The sequence below is a fragment of the Megalobrama amblycephala genome, linkage group LG13 (assembly GCF_018812025.1).
Source record: "Megalobrama amblycephala isolate DHTTF-2021 linkage group LG13, ASM1881202v1, whole genome shotgun sequence".
Lineage (NCBI taxonomy): Eukaryota > Metazoa > Chordata > Actinopteri > Cypriniformes > Xenocyprididae > Megalobrama > Megalobrama amblycephala.
The window spans coordinates 33397608-33422649 of record NC_063056.1 but is presented as its reverse complement, the minus strand read 5'-3'; the positions used below and the strand labels follow the sequence as shown (position 1 = coordinate 33422649).

Below are 25042 nucleotides of genomic sequence, written 5' to 3'. Positions count from 1 at the left end.
GGTTTATGAATTTTAACATTTAATTTAATGCAAAAATTAACAATGATTCCAAGATTGTTGGCGCATTCGATTTTTTACACCAATTTACATATGAATAGTATGGAGCCCCGCACATGACATCAAGAAAAAAGTAAACTGTGCGCACAATTTACTAATTCGTTCCCGCGATTTGCTAAATTGTGTGCACGATTTACTATTTCATTCCCTCGATTTGCTAAATTGTGCGCACAATTTACTAATTCGTTCCTTCGATTTGCTAAAACGCGCACACGATTTACTATTTCGTTCTCTAGATTTATAAATCATGCGCATGATTTATAAATCAAGGTAACGAAATAGTAAATCGTGCACACAATTTAGTAAATCAAGGGAACAAATTATTAAATCGTGCACACGATTTAGCCTACTATTTATTTCCTGCACGTCATGTGCGGGGCTCCGTAGAATAGTTTTACAAATTTACGCAAGAATAGTTACGGACATTTGCGAATTTAATTTAGGTAAGAATGGTTTCACAAAAATTAGTGCATTTGATTCAAGGAACAATTTATGTAAAAATGGTTTTAAGAACGTTAGCGTATTCAATTCAATGCAACAATTTACATAATGATTTTACAGTTGTTAACGCATCTGATTCATTACACCAATTTACATTAAAATGGCTTTTACAAAAATTAGCGCATTTTATTCAATGGGACAATTTACTTACGAATGGTTTTACGAATAATTTACACTTGTGTTTCATAAATGAGACTTTCTAAAACCTTTCGAGTAACGAGGATTCTAGGCATTTCTAGGCAAATTCTTTGAATAAGTGTTGGACTGAAATGGGAACATGGGTTGAAGGGCACGCACTCTTCATGAAGCCAACCCCAACGGAAACAACATGATGCACTCTGCAATGACGTGGCATTCTCTCACCAAGAAGAGGAATACAGCTACATTCAGTAACCCTATTACTAATCCAAAGCAAATGACAAAACCAGACACAGCCAACCAATCATAAAAAATAAAAATACTCATGCAGATAAAATACAATGTGTTGAGTAATTCATGAAAATGAGAGGCAGCGCGTTGATTATAAAAGCCAACGTTACTACTAAGACAACCAAAGGCAAAAAGGAGAACATCAGTATATGTAGAGTGGTTATTACTACCAAAGAGGCCAGTTCTGAGTGCGTTACTTGAAATGAAAGATATAACAAAATATCACCCCACCTGCCTGGATAACAATACAGTACATAATCAGGTTGTTAAGTACTAATTTACTGAACAGGAAATGCACCAGACTCACAGAGTAGTGCGGCAAACAATGTTGCTTATGCAGTACATCGGCCTGCTTCGCTATTTCCATCATATGGCATTAAACAAATTTTACCCTCGTCCTCACCCTACTACAAGAGGCTGAACCTGCGATTCAATCGTCATGAAAGAAATGTAAAGAGAGAGTGCAGCTTGACTCTAAGGCAACAGAGGTTTTTAAAATGGTGCCCATTGGCACAGAGGATGTATGAACAGTCTGTCCGTCAGGAAACACATCCTTCCTGCAGAGTGGTTCATTACGGATTCTGCGAAGCGGTCAGTATATGGACCAGTTAATGAAGTTTCTGCAGCATCCTGACTGATAACATGAACCAGTGAGCACAGGATCAAAATGTCAAACTTTGGAGAAAGAAATAGAGAGAAAGGGCAGAGAATCATGGTACCACTAGATGGGCCCACCATTACAGCAGAAAAGTCTGTGGTGCAGTAAAGGCATGATGTCCCGTGAATTCACTGGCCATGTGCACGTGGGCGAGTGGTCTGCAGGCAGTGCGGCATTGGCGCTAGGACTTGTGCCTCTTTTTTTTGGTCGGGTGCAGCCCTGCCTCGGTGCCGATGTTGACCGTAATGTTGGTGTAAAGCGGTTGATAATCCCGGGACACGATCTCATATTCCACCGTATTCATACCGTCATTTTTCCACGTGTGCCGGGTCTTAGCCAACATGTTAAACCTGCATGAGAGCAAACAGCTTGAACAGAGGAAGTACTAGGAGATGATGTCATCGTTTTAAACCGAAAATGTGTTAAGGTGTGATCACATTTTTTTGTGGGCGAAATGCAGTCATTTCAATAGGAATGCGTGCGAATGGGAATTTCGCGCAAGGGCAAAATATTTCCAAAAATGATTTCAACGTTGACCAATGGAAAGCTGCTTGAAGCTGGTTGCTTCATATCACACTATTAACGACAGCCAATGAAGCATTGTAATCGAAATTTCATTAATGTGACCATACCTTTATAAATGTGCAAATTTTACAATGGAGGACTACAGAAAAATGTTGAAAGGCATCTTGTCAATGGTTGTTGTGCATTTATCAGATGGTTGTAATGTGACTCTACCTTTTTGGATTCTCTTCATTGCCTTTGTCATGCTTGTGTTTGATCATTTTATATCGACCCACTTTTAGAGACGGACGACTGATCAGCATTCCTCCAAGTGAGACCCTGAGAAGATGAAGAATGTTAGACAGCGTGCAAAAAAGCAGGAGACACTCAGGATTGAGTAACTCGTTCCTATTCGATTCATGAGTGTGAATTTCATTGAGTGGGCCACACCCTCAGGAATCTGCATTTGCAATGTGAATCAGAATGGCAGGAAGAGGACTTTACTGAATTTTATTCAAAGAAATTCAACACAGATAATGCATTCTGGGAAATGAGGAATTCTTCCACTCTGGTCCACAAAAGTTAATTTACTAAATGTGATGAAATACACTACAGTTAGCTTAGGGTCAGTAAGATTTCTTTTTGAAAGGAATGAATACTTTTATTCTAGCCTGGGTGCCAGCCCGAAACCCGCCCACAACATTTTTTGGACGGGAAGTTCGGTCTGGACTCGATCCATTGTGGAGTAATTATGCTCGGCTCCCAGAAGGCCGAGCCAATCAAATTGCCAGGGCGGGCTTTAATCGATGATGGACAGGCTATCTGCGGTTACGTAACCACCCACGTCATCAAAGAGCGCTTGGGTTGAATTGGTTTTCACCAACGATGACTGCAGCTGGAGAAGTAAGATGTTTAGATTCCGCTATCACGTCTGTAATAAAAGAAATCGACAGCGCATTAATTTTAAAAGACGAACAAAGAACCGCAATCAAGGCATTTGTCGATGGGAAAGATGTGTTTGCCGTCCTTCCAACGGGATTCGGCAAAAGTTTAAGTACAAGTTCAACATACGTCACTTACTGCGTTGCTCTGATTGGTTGTAGGTCTATCCAATTGAGTGCAGAGTTTTTTTTTTTTACTGGTTCGGTTAAGACACGCCCCATAATTCAAGCGCAATGGAGCAGTATCAGACTCACATTCTGCCTAGAATATGAGTATGACGAAGTCAGGCTTCTTTTATTCAGCAAGGGTGCATTGAATTTATCAAAAGTGACAGTAAAGACATTTATAATGTTAAAAAAAAAGATTTTTATTTCAAATAAACATTGTTCTTTTTAATCCTGACAAAATATATAACAGTTTCCCCAAACATATTAAGCAGCATAACTGTGTTCAAAATAATTAGAAATGTTTCTTGAGCACCAAATCAGCATATTAGAATGATTTCTGAAGGATCGTGTGACACTGAAGACTGGAGTAATGCTGAAAATTTAACAGGAATAAATTACATTTTAAAATATATTACAATATAAAACGGTAGTTTAAACTGTAATACTATGAAACAGTAGTGTATATAAACTAAAATTTTATAAGTGGCATTTAAAACATCTAAATCTTCAAACTTAAAAGCTTTTTAAACTTTTTTCTAGGACTGTCAAATCACATCCAAAATCCAAAAAGTGTGTTTACAAAATATACGTGTATACTATGTATAATTATTATGTGTACTTAAATACACACACATACATATATTTAAGAAATATTTGCTTGTATATACTGTATATATATTTATATTATATATAAATATGACATCATATAACAAATTTTCCGTAAATATTACACAGTACAGTCCAAAAGTTTGGAACCACTAAGATTTTTAATGTTTTTAAAAGAAGTTTCGTCTGCTCACCAAGGCTACATTTATTTAATTAAAAATACAGTAAAAAACAGTAATATTGTGAAATATTATTACAATTTAAAATAACTGTGTACTATTTAAATATATTTGACAAAGTAATTTATTCCTGTGATGCAAAGCTGAATTTTCAGCATCGTTACTCCAGTCTTCAGTGTCACATGATCCTTCAGAAATCATTCTAATATGCTGATTTGCTGCTCAATAAACATTTATGATTATTTTCAATGTTGAAAACAGTTGTGTACTTTTTTTTTTTTTCAGGATTCCTTGATGAATAGAAAGTTCAAAAGAACAGCATTTATCTGAAATACAAAGCTTCTGTAGCATTATACACTACCGTTCAAAAGTTTGGGGTCAGTAAGAATTTTTATTTTTATTTTTTTGAAAAGAAATGAATACTTTTATTCAGCAAGGATGCATTAAATCAAAAGTGGCAGTAAAGACATTTATAATGTTACAAAAGATTAGATTTCAGATAAACACTGTTCTTTTGAACTTTCTATTTATCAAATAATCCTGAAAAAAAATATTGTACACAAATATTGTGTACAATTGTACACATTAAATGTTTCTTGAGCAGCAGATCAGCATATTCGAATGATTTCTGAAGGATCATGTGACACTGAAGACTGGAGTAATGATGCTGAAAATTCAGCTTTGCCATCACAGGAATAAATTACTTTGTGAAATATATTCAAATAGAAAACAGTTATTTTAAATTGTAATAATATTTCACAATATTACTGTTTTTTACTGTATTTTTAATTAAATAAATGTAGCCTTGGTGAGCAGACGAAACTTCTTTTAAAAACATTAAAAATCTTAGTGGTTCCAAACTTTTGGACTGTACTGTACTGTACTGTACATGCGTGTGTGTGTGTGTGTGTGTGTGTGTTTATATATACATAATAATTATACACAGTACACACACATATATTATGTAAACACAAACTTTTAATTTTGGATGCGATTAATCGTGATTAATCGTTTGACAGCCCTACTTTTTTCCAAACTTTTTTCAAGCCAACATTCTAAGTCAGACTTTGCTTTTTGAGTTAAAAACTACGGTTATATGACTTTTAGGGCAGCACGATATTGGAAAAAAATGGACATTGTTATATTTTGTTTTTCTACGATATATACTGCAACATGAAAACAATTCACCAGATGATTTGAATAGCTGTATTTGGAAAGAACTATTAACTGTAGAATGACTGTGGTGATTTGAGTGCATCTGCATAGAAAATAATAAACATTACAAGCATAGATAAATACAATAGAACAGAGCAAAGATACAAATAAAATCAAAAGGGCTTTGTGTTTTTCAGGTAAGTCTAACAGTATTCAGGTACAGAAACTGCCAGATGTAAAATAACACTGCATAAATTAAATATAATTAATAATAACTAATGAATGAAATATAATTAATCTTTGTTAAAGCACAAAAGTGATTTTCCTTTTTGTTGTTGACACTAACCCTAACGGCAGCAGGAATGTTAAGCTGCTGTCACTTTAAGAGCTAATGCATGTATCCAATATAATGATATGTATCAGTTTTCTTTCTCAATTGTTTACGTTCACTTAAGACATAAGCGATGAGGATACCCGCCGAGACTGGCATTTTGATAATTTTGTGACGTATGTATCCATTCAGGAGTGTTCCGAATTGAGTTCTCTTTTGCGTCTTCTTGAGCTTGAATGCTTTAACCATTACAGAGTGAAAGTGTTTAAGTCTTGAAATATTCTAGCAAGTTTAAACTTTGCAATTAATCTGGGAATCAAACTATGGGGTCTGGTCCGTACAGATCATGGATCAACTACGATTCCTATAACTTGACATCACACATCCTGCGATGCGACTATCGTGGATGCACAAATCGCTCATGTCAATGCCGAAACGATATATTGTGCAGCCCAAATTAATTTCTTTGTATTTTAATTGATTTTAAATGTACAACATAACAGTATTTGATCATTTGCAAAGTGGCTGAGCTGGTAAGCCATGACTCATAATTTTAGAAAACATCAGACCACACAACTCACTCAAGCTTTGAACTTGACAAAGCTAAGAAAGACAGGTGGTTCACGGCCAGCTGCATCACAAAGATAGATCTCCTCCCACACAGACCGCTCCATTAATGTACACACCCACACACACACAAAGCATCTGTGCACACACTCAACTCACCAAAGCAAATAAACACTCAACCACTCACCTGACACCGATGTCATCGTCCTCACCACCCCAGCCCCAGTAATTGTTTGGAAAACCATTCATCTTGAGGTACTGATCAGGGGTCAGAGCTGACACTCCTCCAAAATACATCTTATAAGGCAGTCTGAGTGATAAAAGGAAGGAGAAATGGACAAAAACACTATAAATGTATTTATTCAGTTTAGTAAAGTGACTGGTTAGTGTTTTATGAGTGTTTGTTATTATTTTAGGGTTTTTTGTTGTTGTTGTTTGAAAGTCACAGTAAAACTATATCATCAATTATTTTTGCTGCTTTTAATATATACATTTTATGTGAGAATCCAATAATATATTATTTATTTATTTATTATTTTAATATTTAATTTGAACGTACATAAAATGGTAAGAGTCAAATTCTTATTTATTCCACAAATACATGTGTAAATTGATCTGATAGTAAATCATATACATGTACATAATCTATATGTGTAGGAGTTGAAGTAGAATACAGGCAAATGAAGTCAAATGAAATGCAGATAGAGAGCAGCTGAATACTGACTTGTAGCCAAATTTGTCCATGGCAATGGCGGCGTGTTTGGGGTGAGCATCGCAGACGTAGGTGTTACGGTCATCTTCGGGAATAAGGTCCACGTCATGAAAGAAGAGGCAGTCCCAATCCTCCTCCCTCATGGCCTCACGAAATCCCACGTTCATCAGCTTTGCTCGGTTAAAGGTGTAATTACCAGCCTACACACAAAGAGTGTCATTGTTATTGAACAAATTATAATGATAAGATATACAGACTCAGCAGTGTAGCCTGTACATACATTTATACTCATAAAAATGGGCTGAATCTAGAATGTGGTCAGGATTTTCAGAGAAGAGACTAAGGATTACGGTCTAATCCTTGCCCTCTTGATGTGAGGTGGGAATATCAAAGTCAGAAACATACGCAAAGAGATTATTTTCTTCTGATGGTAATCCATCGTTTTGTAGTCTATGAACAGTATTTATTTGAAACAGATTTTTTTTGTAACAATGTAAAAGCCTTTTCTGTCACTTTCGATCAATTGAACGTGTCCTTTCCGAATAAAAGTATTAATTTCTTTCTTTTAAAGTCTACAACGCACAAAACATGTGACTAAATAAAAGTTCAACTCAACTAGCGCAAATGGGATTTCAATCTCATCGAGCCTCTCAGGTCGGGAGCAAAAACAATTCAATTCAAAACTCTGCAAACATTTCATGCCGTACATCTATAATCCTACATAAAACTGTATTAACCTAGGAAACCAACAATAATAAAATCAAGAAAATGTAGCCCAGGGAAACAGGTCTGAATCTGGCACACTTAGGATCATTGTTGTTCACTAAAATGGGAGATCAGCAGGGGGAGAGCAAAAGATGACCAGCGATTGACCCGTCAGAGTGAGTTGCACAGGTTTGCATCTAGATCGACAGCAATAACAGGATAAAGTGATTACAACTGGCTCTTACAGGAAACTGCAGGAGGCACAGTTGAGTTGTATTAAAATAGAGCTGAATAACTGATATGTAACCAAGCAACAAATACATCTTTGTACAACATGTAAAACGGTGAGAGCACTGTCTAAAATTAACACTCAGCAGGTGCCGAATGAGAATAAAAATTTGCTTTGGTAACCAAAAAAAAACAATGTATGGCTTAAATTAAGGTCTGACCTTTGTTGATGTGAAGGACCCTAGTGGAAAATAAATATACTAAAATTATTTGAAATATATTTATTTCATGCCAAGTATACGACAAATACATTTACGTATTATGTACTTAATAAAAAATACCTTTTGGTATACTAAAGTACTACTAAATACTGCTATTAAATACTGCTAAATTGGAACAACTAACTTTGTACTTAATGCAATTTTGTGGAAGTAGTGCTGAGGTCCAACTAAAGATATACTGAAGTATATTTGTTTGTGCTAAAGTGGATCTATTGCAAGTATACTTTAGGTACACTTTAAATATCTTGCATTTAAAGGCAGGGTAGGTAAGAAATTTTGTTCCAAATTTGTTTAAACTTTCTATATATATACATGCATAATTAAAATGTAAGAACTCTGATAAAAAGAGTATAAAAATCGAGTGACTCTAGACCGTTTAATCTGTATTAAACACAGCTCATTATTTCCATCCGGGACGAAACATAGGATTGGCTTAGGCGGCTGTCACTCTCTCGCAACCATGGCAACCACCCTTTTGCCACACATGACCTGCCCACTTGCGCGCGCACGTTTGATTTGGGGAATTCAAGAGGCATGGATCCTAGGAATACCAAAACAATGGCAGAGAAACAGCAAGCAAAATTCACAGTACCGGCCTATGCAGTTAGTGAAGGCAAACCAGGCAAAAAAAGGAAGACAGTAACAGTACAAGAAAAGGCAATGAACAAAAAGTCTTTGGATAAACAAAGAAATAAAACGCGAGTTAATATCGGCGTGGCTCTCCAGCGATGGCGAGAACTGAGGGAACTCAAGGGGCTGAAAAGTGACTCCTTGATGGCTTTATTTCTGCTGGACAGGTAAATCTTTCTTTTTGTATTTTGATCATACATATTTTTGTGTTTATTTTTTCATGAAGCATGTGTCATTAGCACACGTAGCTGCGTAATATAGCTAACATAACATTGCTTAGCGAGCCGTAGTAGAGACGATAAATAATCTATAGGCCTAGCACAAGATGATAGCTATAGTGTTGAATTGTGCATAATTTTGCTTTAGATAACTAAATACATGTTTAACAGATAGTAGGCCTAACGTTACTCCGCATCTAGGAACTTTTCTTAGAACTATATTTACCCTCTGTCTAACTCTTTTACCATGTTCACCTGTAAGTTTACCTGCACGTTTTTTTTCGCCTTTGTTTTGTTTTTATATTCTCTACCTATGTTTACTGATGTCTTTATCTTGTATCTGTGTGTGTCGTACACACTTTGTTGTATGTGTGTGTTATTATTTTGTGTAATGCAGTTGTGAGTTGATATTTGAGTGTATGTTACTCTGTTTATCTGTAGAACAACGTATATGTTATGAATCTTACACGAAATTCATCTTCATCACAGTGTAAATGATGGTAATGGAAAAACGTGTATCATGCAACCTGTTTTTAGCTTTGCCTTATAGATAACTAACTCGTTAGCGAATTAAATTATGTTTATCTTCATAATTATAAAGTTATTTTTATTACATGTGATTCTGACATGATGTCACTACATGCACTGTGCTCCTTCCTCTCCGCTCGTCTCAGGTAAATAATGCGTCTTCCAGCTCAGTGGTCGGAGTCGCACGTTCATGCGTTTTGGGGGCGTGGCTTTGGAAGGAGCCCAGAAGGGAGGGGGTGGAGTGAATGGAAATAATGAGCTGTCTTTAAAGAGGTCTACAGACACTCGATTTTTATACTTTCTTTTTCAGAGTACCTACATTTTAAATATGTATTGATATATAAATAAAGTTTAAACAAATTTTGAAAAAAAAGTTTTTTATACATTTTTTACCTACCCTGCCTTTAAAGACAGATTTTATTCAAAGATCATACAGTCCGTATCAATAGTGACATTAAAACACATTTTAGGCTTAATATTAAGAAATGTGCATTGCGCAATAAAGAAATGCTCCAAATAAAATTTAATTCTAATTTTTATCAGTAAGTGACATGTCAGTAAATATGTTAATAGATTTAAACTATACTTAGTATGAAATAAATGTATTTTAAATATATCACTTTTTTACTAGGGGAATCAAATCAGAAAGATACAAATGGTCTACTACAGAAAAGATCAGACATTTTTCAGAAGAGTGTGATTAACAATTTCTGGAAAATTTACCATTAGCAATTTAGCTATGAAGCCTGAAGTTTTTCATTTCCTTTTTGTACTTCCTGAACACTGTCGTACTTCCTGAATAACAAAATGAATATGAGGAACAAACTTGCAAAATTGTCAATACACTGAGAGACTATTTAATGCTGAAAGTTACACAATGACCCATTGGCCGTAAATATTTCTTGCTGGTCATGGAACTGTATTTTGAATATTTACGAGCAGTACTTTTTTTTGTGTGTGGAAAACATTTAAGTTTAAAGGGATAGTTCACCTAGAAATGAAAATTCTGTCATCATTTACTCACCCTCATGTAGTTCCAAACCTGAATGAATTTCTTTGTTCTGCTGAACACAATGGAAGATATTTGGAAAAATGTCAGTAGCCAAACAGATCTCGTCCCCCATTTACTTCCACAGTAGGAAAAACAAGTATTATGGCAGTCAATGGGGGGGGCGCGAGATCTATTTGGTTACTGACATTCTTCAAAATATCTTCCTTTGTGTTCAGCAGAACAAAGAAATTCATACAGGTTTGGAACTACTTGAGAGTGAGTAAATGATGACAATTTTCATTTTTCGGTGAACTATCCCTTTAAGTTTTTGTCCAACCCACCTCCAACACACCTGAACCAGCTAATCATGGTGTTCAGGGCTGCTTGATAATTACAGACAGGTGTGTTGGAACAGGGTTGGAACTGAAATCTGCAGGACGGTAGCCCTCCAGGAGCAGGGTTGGACACCCCTGCTTTAAGTGTTTTCTGCATCACCAAATAAAATCACAATTATAATCACAGACTGCAGACACACCTGGTGAATGACATAGATGCCATAGCTGAGCTGCTGTCGCTGTAGGAAGGGATGCAGATAGTAGAGGAGGAACTTGAGGTGGTGCTCCCTATTTCTGTGGGGAATGATTACTGCAGTGCGATGGCGTGCCTCACAGTTTGGTGGCCTGTAGCGCCCCCCACGGACAACAAGCGGATTCTTCCTCTCAACCTCGGCAAGCTTAAGCCGAGAGGGGAAAGTGACATGAATTGGTCCACCTGAACATAAGAAAGGAGTGTGAACAAGAAGGATTGACTTCACTTTAAAGGGTTACTTCACCCAAAAATTAAATTACTCACCCTGATGTCATTCCACACCCACTGGTTCTGCTACGCCGTTTACGTCCAGCGCTTCGAGGTTCTACATCAGAAAGCCAGCTCATTACTCGCCGGCTCCTGCTTCAGCAGCACACGCACATGCTCACGTTACAGCGTCGGCCAATACTGAGCTGGCGCTCTGACGTAGAACCAGGAAGCGCTGAACGTAAAACAGCGTAGCAGTAAGGCAGGGGAGGAGAAGCTATTGTTGAATCAAGTCGTTATTTTTGTTTTGTTTTTGCACACAAAAAGTATTTTCATGGCTTCATAACATTAAGGTTGAACCATTGTAGTCACGTTGACTATTTTAACAAAGTTTTTGAATTATGATAATTACGTTGCTTTCTATGGGAGATTTTTAAAAAAAAACATGGATTTCATCAAAAATATCTTAATTGGTTTGTCTTTCGGATGAAGAACGACATGAGGGTCATGAGGGTTTTTCATGGTTTTTTGAAGCTTTGATTGTGTTTATAGTGTGCAATATAACATGTGTTCATGTTTCGCGTGTAAAAAAACTGTATTTTTCACATAATTTACTTATCTGTATACCGCTGTTTCCACTGTCAGAAAAACGGGCTGATGACTTCCTTGTTCTATGAAGTCCCTCCTTCAGAAATACGTAACGAGTTCTGATTGTGCCAGTGGTTCCTGTGTTGTGATTCGACAGCTCTGAGCGCACCGTGCCCGGAAAAGTCACGCCTCTTACCATAACGTGGAGATGCACGCGCTCAGTGTTATTGTAAACATGTCTTTAATTTTACCCTATCAATTTGAGCCGGAATCAGACCCGGTGATTGGACTGCGGGATGAAAATAACAGCGTTTCGACGACATGGCGACAAACACACTCTACAAACGCAACTCTTGTGTATTCCTGTGGGCGGAGGTTAGTTAAACTGTTTTAGTGACGTCATTAAAGAAGGAAGTAGAGGGATGTAGTCCAAACTGGCCGTTTGATGTAGGCGACTTCTGTTCAATAAAATATCTCGCTTGGCATTGAACTTTGAGCTTTAAAATTTTACAGAGTTTATTTATACTCTAACAACAACATTACACACTAACTAAAGTTTGAAACATGGGATCACGAAGAACGGGACCTTTAATTATTTACAAGGTTCCCATATCTTTTGACCGTTTAATTTTTTTATGAATCTTCCAGGTTTTTTTGGGGGGGGGGGGGGGGGGGGGGATACTTTATTTTTATTAATTTATTTATACATTTATTGAATAGCAGCTTTTTTTTCCTCAATTACAAAAAAATGGAAAACAAATAAGTAAAATTGAATAAATAAAATAGTGTGTATATTTCCCTTTCTTTTCATTTAAAAAAAATAATAATTATCAGTTATACCGGAAAGAAGCTCCTCTGCATTTTATTATGACACTGATATGATGCATTCACAATAGAGAGAGATCAGAAACTTGATACACTATTGAAGGAGTCATCAAACTCACCAATCAGAGGTGACTGCTTGGGGCAGTAGGGCATGTCCTCTTTATTAACAGGAGGACCTAAAAGGGAGAGGTTGGCATACACATCCGTGTGGTTGCGTCCACCGACTGAATGTCCCATCGTAGAATCAGGCTTACGGAAAATCCGGAAAAAATATGACACTCTTTTCTGGTAGCCTTCTCTGGAGAGAAGAGCCATGACCACTAACTGGACGCCCAAGAACATGATCAGGTAACGCCATTTGGACTGCAGCGTGTACATGGTGACGGAACCGTTCAGTGGAAGTAGTGCACCACGTTTGAGAGTCAGATGAACAGTCTGAATAAATTTAGGTTTGATAGGTTTGAGGAACTGAACTCTACGGTGGTCTCATTCCTTGTATCTCAGATACTTCAGACTGTGACTCTTTTGCATGCAAACAGAAGAAATAAATAAAACCGATATGTCTTGGAAAGCTATAAGGCCTGGAGATGTAAACAAAATCTTTTCAAGGATTGGATCAGATATGTGGAATAGAGGTAAACAATAGTTCAATGGAATATAAGGCACTTTAGATGTGATGAATGAAATGGCAAAGGAGAGGTATCATTTATTCTAACAGACGTTCAGACCTGCTGCAGGTTGAATTAGATTTGCTTTGCTCACTGGCAGTCTTTAGCCTATTAATGTACAACTCCAAATAGAAACTCCCAGTGGTCCTCTGGTGTTTTCATGATTCAATGATCTACTGAGCTTCCGTCAAGCTCCACCAAAGCCATAGGAATTGGAAGGTTGCGTTGACTTGCTGGAAGGAAATGGATTGTTTTGTTCCCAGAGGGTTCTCAACAGCAGCAGCCCTGTAAAAGTCTCATGGCCCCTACAAAATAAAGCATGGGTCCAGGGTACTGTTTCGTGTTGGTGTAAGATAGTGAGTATGTCTATGCGTCTTAGATGTGTAGGAGGGGAAAACAAAGAGGAGGGGGGAGGGATGACATCCAACACCCCCAGCTATTGTCTCATTCTGTTGCTGTGCAGGGGGAGGGTCCAACACCCCGTCCAACACCAGCTGGTCCAATGACAGGAGTCAGTGTCTGAAAAACAAAGAGGAAGACATGAGGAGTGACCCAAAACAGAGGCTTTACAACATGTTAAGTTTTGTTTATTTGCCTCCATACTGCATACTAATTCACTCATGCTTCTGGATGATCAGGGTACAAAACTTACAGGGGTCTTGACATTTTTGTGAAAATGCTGCTTTAATGAATAGCGAGACATTGGAATGCTTTTTGCAACTAACATGCGAAGAAAGCAGGTAAAGAATACCACAGTCGTAAGGATAGAAAATATACACTACAGTTCAAAAGATCTGGGTCGGTACAATTTTATTTTTGGGTCAATGATGTGACGGGCCATTTTTGTCCAACAGCCTTAATAATAATAAAAAAAGATATGACATCCAAAGTATGTAAGGTATGTATCTCTTTTATCAAATCCAAAAGGTATATATATTATTTTATATATATATATATTTTGCTACATATAAAGGTATTTTAAAGATTCTGAAGTGACAAAAGGTCATTTGGTTTAACCGTCCAAAGGCCAATACAGCCACTTATCCATCAATATCTTAAAATGTAATAGATGTATATATTTTTTTTTAACCTGGCATGATTTTATAACATCATATATCAACATAGTGCAAAATGGTATTAAAATTATGTGTAGAAGTCGTTGCTTTGTTATGAGAAAGAATGTCCGGAAAAATGAATTTCTTTGATGTCATTTGGAGTAACCAATATAAAGGGACCGTTTTGGATCAAGTCATGCGGTCAGTATCATGTGACAGGATGTGCCATCATTCAGACACCTGCAAAGGACCAAATGGTCATGAAGCAATGTAACTAACTCTCTTTTAACTTAAAAATTAAATTAAAAATTTATGTTTTCACTTGCCCATACGCATGTCCCGAAACTTCCGGTCATTCGGTACAACCGCTGTAACATTGAAACATGTTGTAATATTTTAAAAACTTGTACTAATTATAAAATGTTTGATTGTTCTTTTGCTAGCTAGACATCAGCCTGGTAGCAGTTTCTGAAAATATCGTCATTTGGTATAACCAAAAGTGTCATTTGATAAAACCGAAATTTTGGTTAAACTGGCTAAAATGACAAAAGCAGTGTTAATTGATTATAAAAAAAACACAATCTCATTGTTAACACTTAATAAAACTTTAAAATTAATTATGTTATTATTCGTCAATGACCCTTTTAAAGAAACTGATGCTTTCATTCAACAAGTATGCAGTCAAATGAAATTCAAATTATAGTAAAGACATTGATAGTTACAAAAAAAAAAAGTACAAAAAATAAATTGTTTCAAATAAAAGCTGTTCTGTACAAATTCTATTCATCAATATCATGCAAAAAAGGTGGTTTCCAAAAATTGAGCTTTACCATCACAGAAAAAAATAAAATATCTGAAATTAAAATAGCAGTTATTTTACATTGTAATAATATCTCAAAATATTACTGTTTTTGACTGAAATTGATCAAATAAATGCAGCCTTAAAAACAAAACTTTTTCAAAAACAAATCTTACTGACCCCAATTTTTTGAACTGTAATGTATATAATAATAATAATAATAATTTATTGAAATGGTTAAGGCCAGTAGGAAATATTTATAGCCAGTAAATTTCCTCAAATCACACCTCATTGGCAGGTGTGGCAAAAAGTTTATTTTGGACCCTATGTACAACAGTTGGAGAGCAAACACTACCAGCTTGTGTCGCTCCCCCCTCCGCTCCTCTAAAATGTGTTTAGATGAATAAAGCCTGCACTTGGTCATGGCTGACTTCCCAGACCCAGGCCTTGTCCAAGGGGAAGGAGGCAAACACCCTCAGCAGGATGGCAGGAACTCTGTAAGATCAGTCCCGAAAGCCACATCACCCCTGCTGTGAATTCTGTCCCACCACTACCAGGATCACTCGCTGGAAAAAGAGACCTGGGGCTTCAAACAAGCTTCATTTAATCTTCCTGACACAGTCTGGTGGATCTGTACCTACAAATCAATTACAGCTCATTAAAACCACCACTCATAGGCCGATAATCCTAATCTGGGGAATAGCGCAGGGATTGGCGGATTGGCACGAAGATGAGGCGACGGTGTGTGGAGAAGAGTCATCTCTTACTAATCTCATCTTCAGCTGATCCTTCTCACCCTTGTGGTAAGGCTTCAGTGCTTCCAGGAAGAATGAGAGTTGGTTTATACATCTCTATGTGATGAAGGAAGATCAAGGAGAGGAAGCTAAATAGAGAAGCAATAAGGGAAAGGTTGGCTGGGATACTGTAAATGGCAACTTTCCACTATGGTCATTTAAATGAAGTCAGAGAGCACGAGGTTTGACTTCGTGCTGACTAACACACACACAATCTGTCTCAACCTCACCCATTATAAATGGACATTAAAAGGTTATTTTCTATTCTAGTTTCTACTTAATGTCTATGAACAACATCTGTGCCATAATTACCACTGACAATCATTTCTAAAAAAAAAAACCACACATATTTATACATATATATATATATATATATATAAATAAAAAAATGATATTTAGACCATAAATACAATAAACTCCCTTAAAGAAGTCTTGCTTCTAAATTCATACCTTTTCAAAGAGAAGCTACATTTTGGTGCGTCTCTAAGAAATATGTTACATTGGGGTCAACCCAAAACCAACCACTGTATAACTACAGTACACATTGTCAAAAAGACAATCTGATATGTATTCATGAACATTAAGTACACAAAACATGCCTCATTTTGAGATTAACACAACTGATAATTATTATTTTTAGTTCAGTAAATGAGATTCATTATGTTGACTCAGTAACCACTGAATCATTCAGTGAAGGATTCATGACTGATTCAAGGTTTACTGACATCTTTTTTCTCATATTCAATTCAGAGTGTAAAGTAAAATATGATTTCTTGGTACTAGATATTTGACTACTAAACAGGTTTCCAATTCATAAACTGCAACATTTTTGTCTGTAGTAATTGACAATATACCAGATGTGGAACATAGTACACATTAAATTGAAAATAACCACAACGTTGCTTTAAACATCAGTGTATAACCTCCAAGTGATGCTCTGACATAATCTGGCAAGATAACCATCTCCGAAGCCAACTCAAATCTCATAATCTTTGTAGCATTAATGATACCAAAAATAATAATTGAATACGAGGCACGCAACGAAAACAAAAAGCCTTCTGGGAAGCGTAGTCAAGCATAGCATGTCTGTAACCTCTGGACTGGAACAAAGTAACAGTCTTACTAAGCCACATAGAGATAGGAAGAAAGATGGACAGATAACCTATATTAAAATGGGATAAAGAAGATGGAAAGAGAATAGTATGTCCTTTCCCTGCCAGAGCACGTCCCCCCCCCGTCCTCCTTCCATTCTGGATTCAAAGGGACAGCACTGACATGACTAACTCCATCTTCACAAGCCAAGACACACAATCTTTTATCTTATTCCTTTCACTCTCCTCCCTCACACAGCAGTGTGCATCTATACAAGTCAGGCACAATGTACCATGCCCAAGGGCTTTAATATTATATTTATATACACACAACATAGACCACTAACAAACACAGTATAATGGGGAGATGAATGGGTAAACAAAAAGTGCATTAACATAAATATAGTGAGAGATCTTTCCTGCTGCGCAGCCCGTGGCGACACATGTGACTTTGCTCAGCAGGACAGGAGAAAAGTGAAGAACTGCATGAGGCTTATATGAGGCACCAATAGTCAGGCTTGACTGAATAATGAGATTGCATCTGCGCTAGCGTCTAACAAGACTACATTACCATCAGCCAATAACTGTGGCTAATTTAACATAAGTGGTCATTCTGCTTTATGTATATTCTATTCTTGCCAATGGAAATTGGTTTCATATATTCTTTCTGGTTACATATATCATGTGAATTGTGCAAAATAATTTCATAACCTTATATATTTCTTATATTAGTTCATGTATAATCTTATTTTAAAATAAATTTGTAAAATCAAATTACGTGATTACGTAATAATCACAACAACAAGCTGGTTGTTTTTTTACATATAAATATGTAAATATAAATGAAAAAAAATCTCCTATTTTCAGCATGAACAATCAGTTTAAGAACATTCCTAGATCATTACTAAACATGCTACTAGAAGTACGAAAAGAAAGCAAGTATTTTAAGCAAAAGGAAGAGTGAATAAAGTTGAGAGGCTTCAAACCATAAGAATTCTAAGCCAAGTCAGTGAGACAAATGAAACGTCGGCTGGAGCTACACGAGCATCTGGATCCCATGTGTTAGATTATGAGAACGGTAAGAACAAAGGAGTTTGAGAAGATTGGATTCCCTGGATCCTGCAGCCCGCTGTCAATCAAATCTTAAGAGAAAACAATCCCTCGTTTTCCTGCTTCACTGTCACACAAGGTCAACAGTCAATCTATCAGCCAATTCACCAACATCTGTCCATGTATAGCAAAGCATGTTCCTCTAAAGCCTACAAGATCATTCAAATACACACCATCTGTACAGTAAGCTACAGAGCGTACAATAGCAATATGTAGCACAACACAACACCAGTATGTAACTTCACAATGCCTGAATGGCTGAACTTTTCAAACACGACTACAAAAGCCAGATTGTGTCACAAAAGTCTTAAAACAACAAACTACACCTTAAAAACAAATGTCATTAACACACGGACACATACAAGAGCAGACATCCAATGCTTGTTTGTTTTTCAGTCAAGTAAAACTGAATGTCCAAAGGCTTAGGTCTCTTTTCTAAAAACCTTTTTTAAAATAATACATCATTAGTACATAAAAATCCCCAATAAATTCTTAATCCCTCCTTATTCTACCTTGTACTATCCAGAGCAATGGCTGTTACTAGCACTTCTCAAGTTTATTGCCTCTTTACAGGGTCATAAATTGAGAAGTCAACTTTTCCTTGAGCTTTTGATATATAAGAGGTCATCGTACGAATATCCTGCACGTTTCAGAACTGAAAACTTCCTTGTTAGTCCAATAAAAGCTTTTATTGCCACCAGGCCCACTGAATGACTGATCCTGGAATGTGCCTATCTATAAATAGGTGAAACGCCACCTCCGCAGAAGAAATCAACACCTACTTCATCATTGCAGAATTAGCCCCACCCACTGGCATGTTAGTGAGATGAGGAGGAGAGAATAGCGATACAACAGGACAAAAATAACATTACCTTTCAAAGGATACTTATGCTAGGAATATGGTTATTTATTTTCAACAATGTCGTGCCATGATCTAAATCTAATGCCATAGATCTAATGTAATGCAGCACTTTTCACGATTAGTCAACCTTGAGAGCTGTAATAGTAAAATATGCTAAAAGAGCGAGTAATACTCAGCTATTTCAAATGGAAAGATGTTAGCCGGTCATAGCAGTGGGTGTTTACACTGAAGTCTCACAGCAGACACGCCCCTAAAACAGATTGGTCATTTTGTAAAAAAAAAAAAAAAAAAAAAAAAAAATTATATACTTTTTAACCACAAACACTCGTCTTGCACTGCTCTGCGGTCCGCCACGCATGACGTAATCATGTTAGAAAGGTCAAGTGTGACGTAGGCAGAAGTACCGATCCAGTGTCTAAAAGGAAACGTGCAAAGATTAAGTCAAACGGCCTTTACAAAAAAAAAAAAGGTAAAACAAAGATGTCGGACAATTTTGAAGTTGAAGGAGAAAATGAAATGTAGTTTTTCACCCTACCGCGGTACTTCTGCCTACGTCACGCGTGATCTTTGTAACGTAATGCATGGCGGATCGCAGAGCAAGCATTTGTGGTTAAAAAAAATTTTCTCTTTCAGTAGATAAGACCCTTATTCCTCGGCTGGGATCGTATAGAACCCTTTAAAGCTGCACTGAAACTGCAATTTGGACCTTCAACCTATTGGTCCCCATTGAAGTCCACTATATGGAGAAAAATATTGGAATGTTTTCCTCAAAAAACCTTAAATTTCTTTTCGACTGAAGGAGGAAAGAAAGACATGAACATTGGAAGAAAGAAAGACATTGGATGGCATGGGGGTGAGTAAATTAGCATGAAATTTTAATTCTGAAGTTAACTAATACTTTAAATCCAAAGCCATTATCGAAGGAAGACATAATATATAGACATAGTGTCGTCATCTTGTATGATCTCATACCTTTCTTTTTAGATTTGTCCTTGTGATCTGAAATAATGTTACCTTAGGGGGGAAAAAACATCTGCGCATTGTGGAAATTTGCATCTTGGTGCTTTCATCCAGAACGTTTAATGCAATATCCTGAAATATTTGCATAAAAAAAGACAGATGGAAATCCCTGAATATCACATGTGTGTGACAAAGAATTCCTGATCAAATTCTAGATCCAAAAGTACGATTTAAAAATTAATAAAATGCTAAACATAAATTAAAATAGTATAAAATGACACAGCTGGGCACAGACTGTTTCATAATTTCAAGTGTAAAAACAGGTCTGAACTCAAAGTACATCAGAACAACTAAAGGGAAAGAGGTCACACTTTAAGAACTATGGCATTTGGCTGTCACAACTTTCACTCTATCAAATCCGGAGCATTTATATAACATCTCTGCACATAACCTGAAGGGAAAGTAAATGCTATTGCTAAGCATGCCAAATCCAGACAGACTTGATGCAACAGAAAATGGGATCTTCCTTAATAATACACATACAACATCAGAGTTGTTTGCGTAAGCTATGGGTCCAAACGCATCAAGGAAAAAAATATCAATATCCTGATCCAGGATGGCAGCGGGAATAATGGTGACGCAAACAATCATTTGTGGTGCTAGAGGATTTAGTTTGTGCCCACGGCTAGAGTACCAGGAAATATTTTCCCTTAGCTATATTACTCAGCTTACTAAAGCTGCTTTTGATGTCTCAAATGGAAACAATGAGTGGAATCAACATAATGAAATTTATATGAAATTTCATAATGCATGAAGGTTTGAATTTCGTGGACAGAATTTGAAAGATGACACTTTGTTTCTTATCTAAACTAACAAAACACAGAGCTTATTGCGATTATTGGTGGTTAATGCTGGTTAGGCATGTGACGGTATCAAATTTTCATGTTGCGATAATTGCTGAAGCTTTTATCACGGTATACGGTATTATTATTGAAATAAGTTGCAAAAAAAAAAGTGTTGTCATAGTATAACAGGTTTAAGAACTTTTTTCTTATAACAAAAAGAACTCTGAATGTTTAAATACAATAACACAATACAAAAAAAATTATAAAGTAAAATATTTCAAACAGATTAAAGTGCAAAAAAATTATAAAGAACAACAGGTAACACTTTACAATAAAGGTTTCATTATTTAACATTAGTTACTGCATTAAGATTTAGCAATAGCTACTAATATAGCGTCTAATGCTGGTTAAAAGTGGTTAGGCTACAATGCATTACCGTGTGCGCCCCCTTCTGGATTGGAGTGTGGATCACCTGTGACTGACTGTATTCGTCATCTTACTGTATGCACCAAACCGTGACGATTCGGGAATCGGAAAAAAATATGTACCGTTACACCCCTACTTACTAATGTCCATACTGTCTGCGAAGGCAACAAGCTGGAAAGTCTTTGCAGAAAACATTCCGGTGACTCAGTAAACCAAGATATGATGATCCAGTGATTGAACAAGCATCATAAAAAATAAAAATAAATCACAGCACAGCTTCCACATGGTGACAGCAAGTACACAAAACCAAACTCTGCTGGGGATAACAAGTCTTAAAATGCAACTGGTTGATGAATTCCCTTGTTACATAAGCAACCAACAGAAGCCAAATATCTAGTGTAGTGAGCGAGTTCAAGAACATAAGATCTTCAAGAACGCCAGAAAAGGTTTTCAAAACCTAAATCCTTGTACTGTTTCCCAAAGTTGGAATGTAGAGCCAGCAAACATTCTGACTCCTCCCCAATGTCAATGTATAAAGTAGAAATTAACTATTAACTCTCAACAAGGGTTATAATTTCTTTGACCTTGATGGTTTAAAATGAGACGGCTGAGTCTGACGCAAAGCCACACATTTCACTGACCCATTTTGGATTTCGCTGTTCCTACTTTGTGACCTATACACCACAAAGCTACAGGGAGAGCAAAGCCTAGAGAGCAAGAAGAACAACCTGCTGCTTGGATCTGTAACCAAGCGATAAGATCCAGGGGGACAAAAAACGTCAACGCATTAAAAAAAAGTCATGGTATCACACAGGAAAACAAAGCACAGCTATTTATTATCAGGAATAGCTTAAGTGTGCAATAAAAAAGGACTAGACAACAGCTTTCGCCAGTGAATAACCACACGTTCCTACCTGGTGAGTTGATTAAATAAAAATAAAAATAAATTTTAAATTAAAAAACAGATTTCTAACAAATCTGTCTAGTCCTTAAGCAGTTCATAAATCACCTACAAAGGAGCACAAATATCATGAATTCATAAGCCTCCTTATCGCAGTATAAATCACCTCTTCCTCTAAGGAAGCTCAAAGCACTTAAAAGACATTTCATTCTTCATGATGTTTTCCAAGAAGTGTTTAAACAGACTAATTTAATCTACTCACTGTGACATTTACCTAAACTGTTCTGCCAAACTATCAACCAATAATTTATGCAAAACCTTTATGCATTGCAAAATACTATGAATTTGCATGGCAAAAGGTGAAAACAGAGCTGTCAGGGTAAACTACTGAACAGGTTTTTCTTTTTCGAAAATAAAACTATTAAAAAAACAAAACACACTTTATGTCCACTTCAAGTATTCCCACAACAGATGACAATCTTTTTATCCATTGTTACTAATGTTTATAGGACCTGAATTGCAGAACCTGTTCTGTCTTTACTTTAGATTGGGTGACATTATGTTCCACAATCTTGAGAAACCAAATACCAGATTAACCTGAGGAAATGCAAATAAACCTGTTCACCAGCACTAAGCAAAATGCTGGGAAACAAATGGTTATTTACTAAAAAAGTTGCTTATCATAACACATCAATAATCTGATAAACAAAGTGGTATATCTTATTCTGTAGCTGTAGACAACAGTAAAAATAAAACACCAGTTCACCAGCACTAAGCAAAATGCTGGGAAAAAAATGGTTATTTGCTAAAAAGTTGCTTATCATAACACATCAATAATCTGATAAACATAGTGTTATATCTATAGCTATATCTGTAGCCATAGACAACAGCAAAAATAAAACACAGACTGAAAGTAAGCATGTATTATATTTTGTAGTGATGGAAATCTACACAGACATTAGATAACATCAGAATTAGATAACATTAGAATTATATAACAACACATTTTTAGATAATTACTGATTTTTAATTGTTTTTTATTTCTGCTGTTCTTTAGGTTTTGCTGTATGGGGTAAATTTTGTTGTAAAAGTAACAAGCAAAACAACATAAAGTACTTATTTAAGTAATTACTTAAAATATTGGGTAACACTTTATAAATAAGTTCCCATTCGTTAACATTAGCTAATGCATAAACTAACAATGAGCAATACATTTTTTACAGTATTTGTTAATCTTAATAAAAAATACAGCAGTTTATTGTTAGTTCTTGCTAGCTGAGGAACCTTCTTGTAAAGTCGTATATATCCATTAATAACAACAGAAATTATAATAATATAAAATTATATTTTTCTTGATGTAGTTTATTGATCGTTAAGTAATTTTTGATACAAGTAGAACTTATAACATTTAAAAATCTAAGCGATAATCTAATAATCGCTAGCTGTCGATCTCTAATAGACATGAATATGTATCAAGATAAATATAGATTAGGTGACAGTTATGTCGTGATAATTGTTTAACAGTCACAGCTGGATATAATGACACACTATAGCCGCTGAGGTTGATGATGTAGGCGTTATTAGAAAGCTGTAAAACGGGGAAAAAAAGTCATTTGCCATAAACATGGTGTTGTTTCGCTCCTTAACTTGAGAGGAAACGATGCTGAGCAGCCCACCGTCACAGAGTCAGTGCAGTTAGCTACAGCAGGCTAGCACAACTGGGGCTTCTCACATACTCACTAACCATCCAAACGGTGGCAAAATTACACTTCAACAAAGGCCAAATGAGTGAAAAAGATCTTGATATTAGACTTGAGAACTTACCTGATTAAACTCGGACAGTTTGGTGGACTATTCGCCCAGATATTCCGTAACTCCTGCCTATTTGTATGACTTCGTCGACTCCGACTGTTGTCCTGTCGGAGTTGAAAGCGCCCAGCATGCACAGGAAGTGATGCGCGCTCACGTTGCTATGCTGTGCTGTAGTCAGCGAATGTGCGCGCAGACTAGGGAACTCTTCCCTTTTATCTGTAGTGAGAGTTGAAACATTTTATGGATGAAAACAACATCCTCTGCGTGTTTCTTTGTGCTATAACTCTGATATAACATTCGTCAAATAGCTAAAATCCATTCATCCATAATTATAGTGCATTAATGTAATGTAAAGCAGTCCTAATAGAACTTAACTGTCTCCTCAGGATGATCATGTATTATTGTGATTTCATCCCTGTAGCTCATTTCTAATTGTGGCTAAACTGATGGTGTTACTCAACCTATGTTACACCACTATAGTACCTCTTACACCAGCCAACCACCTTTCATAAAAGATTATTCCCCCCTGAAAACTTCTACTTCAATCTGAACTATAGATAATCATTAATGGGTAATTTATTTGACATCATTCCTTTATGGAAAATTAAGGTGCAGCAAAGTCACTGCCACAGTCAAAGGCTATGACACATACATATCAGTTTGACATAAAGTGCAGGTAAGATCATAATCCAACATGCCTATAATCAGTGGCATATAATAAAGTTCTTTAGCCAACTGATAAAAGCAGTAGCAAACAATGTAATTATGAATGAAGTGCAACAGCACTGAGCCTAAAGCAGAGTAGTCATTCCAAATTAATTCCATTAATTAAAATACACTTAAATGCCAATTTTAGATGTTTTTTAGATGACATAATAGAGCAGAGCTTTGTGGTTAGGGGCATAGGCGGCGACACAACAGATACTCTTTCACAGCTCTGTCCTACAACTGTCCAGGCCTGCTGAACCTGTTTGTATCCAAAAAAAAACATGGATGTACAAGACAATGGAGGATTGATTAGCCTACAAGTGGCAGTCATACATACTGATAGGTGAACCTCATTGCACAATACTGAGAGGGTCAATGCACATATTATTCATTATCAAACTCCATCTTGTGGTG

At 36.3% G+C, this 25042-nt stretch overlaps 1 protein-coding gene across 1 annotated transcript; it reads right to left on the bottom strand.

The window, feature by feature from the left end:
- Window positions 1-436: 436 nt before the first annotated feature.
- Window positions 437-24101, bottom strand: si:dkey-199f5.8 (beta-1,4-galactosyltransferase 3). The gene is made up of 7 exons (XM_048152367.1): window positions 23933-24101; window positions 12717-13784; window positions 10925-11160; window positions 6821-7008; window positions 6284-6406; window positions 2384-2488; window positions 437-1995 (listed from the first exon to the last, which is right to left on the bottom strand). Exons 2-7 carry the CDS (start codon window positions 12973-12975, stop codon window positions 1827-1829), a joined length of 1080 nt encoding a protein of 359 aa, XP_048008324.1. The 5' UTR covers window positions 12976-13784; window positions 23933-24101; the 3' UTR covers window positions 437-1826.
- Between the last annotated feature and the right edge of the window lie 941 nt (window positions 24102-25042).

Excerpts from the sequence above, each read along its gene's own strand:
- si:dkey-199f5.8 (XM_048152367.1), bottom strand. The coding sequence starts at position 12,975 with ATGTACACGCTGCAGTCCAAATGGCGTTACCTGATCATGTTCTTGGGC. Across the intron at positions 7,009-10,924 it reads GCATCTATGTCATTCACCAG|GCTGGTAATTACACCTTTAA; the intron begins GTGTGTCTGCAG and ends CTTTGTGTGTAG. Across the intron at positions 2,489-6,283 it reads GACGATGACATCGGTGTCAG|GGTCTCACTTGGAGGAATGC; the intron begins GTGAGTGGTTGA and ends TCATCTTCTCAG.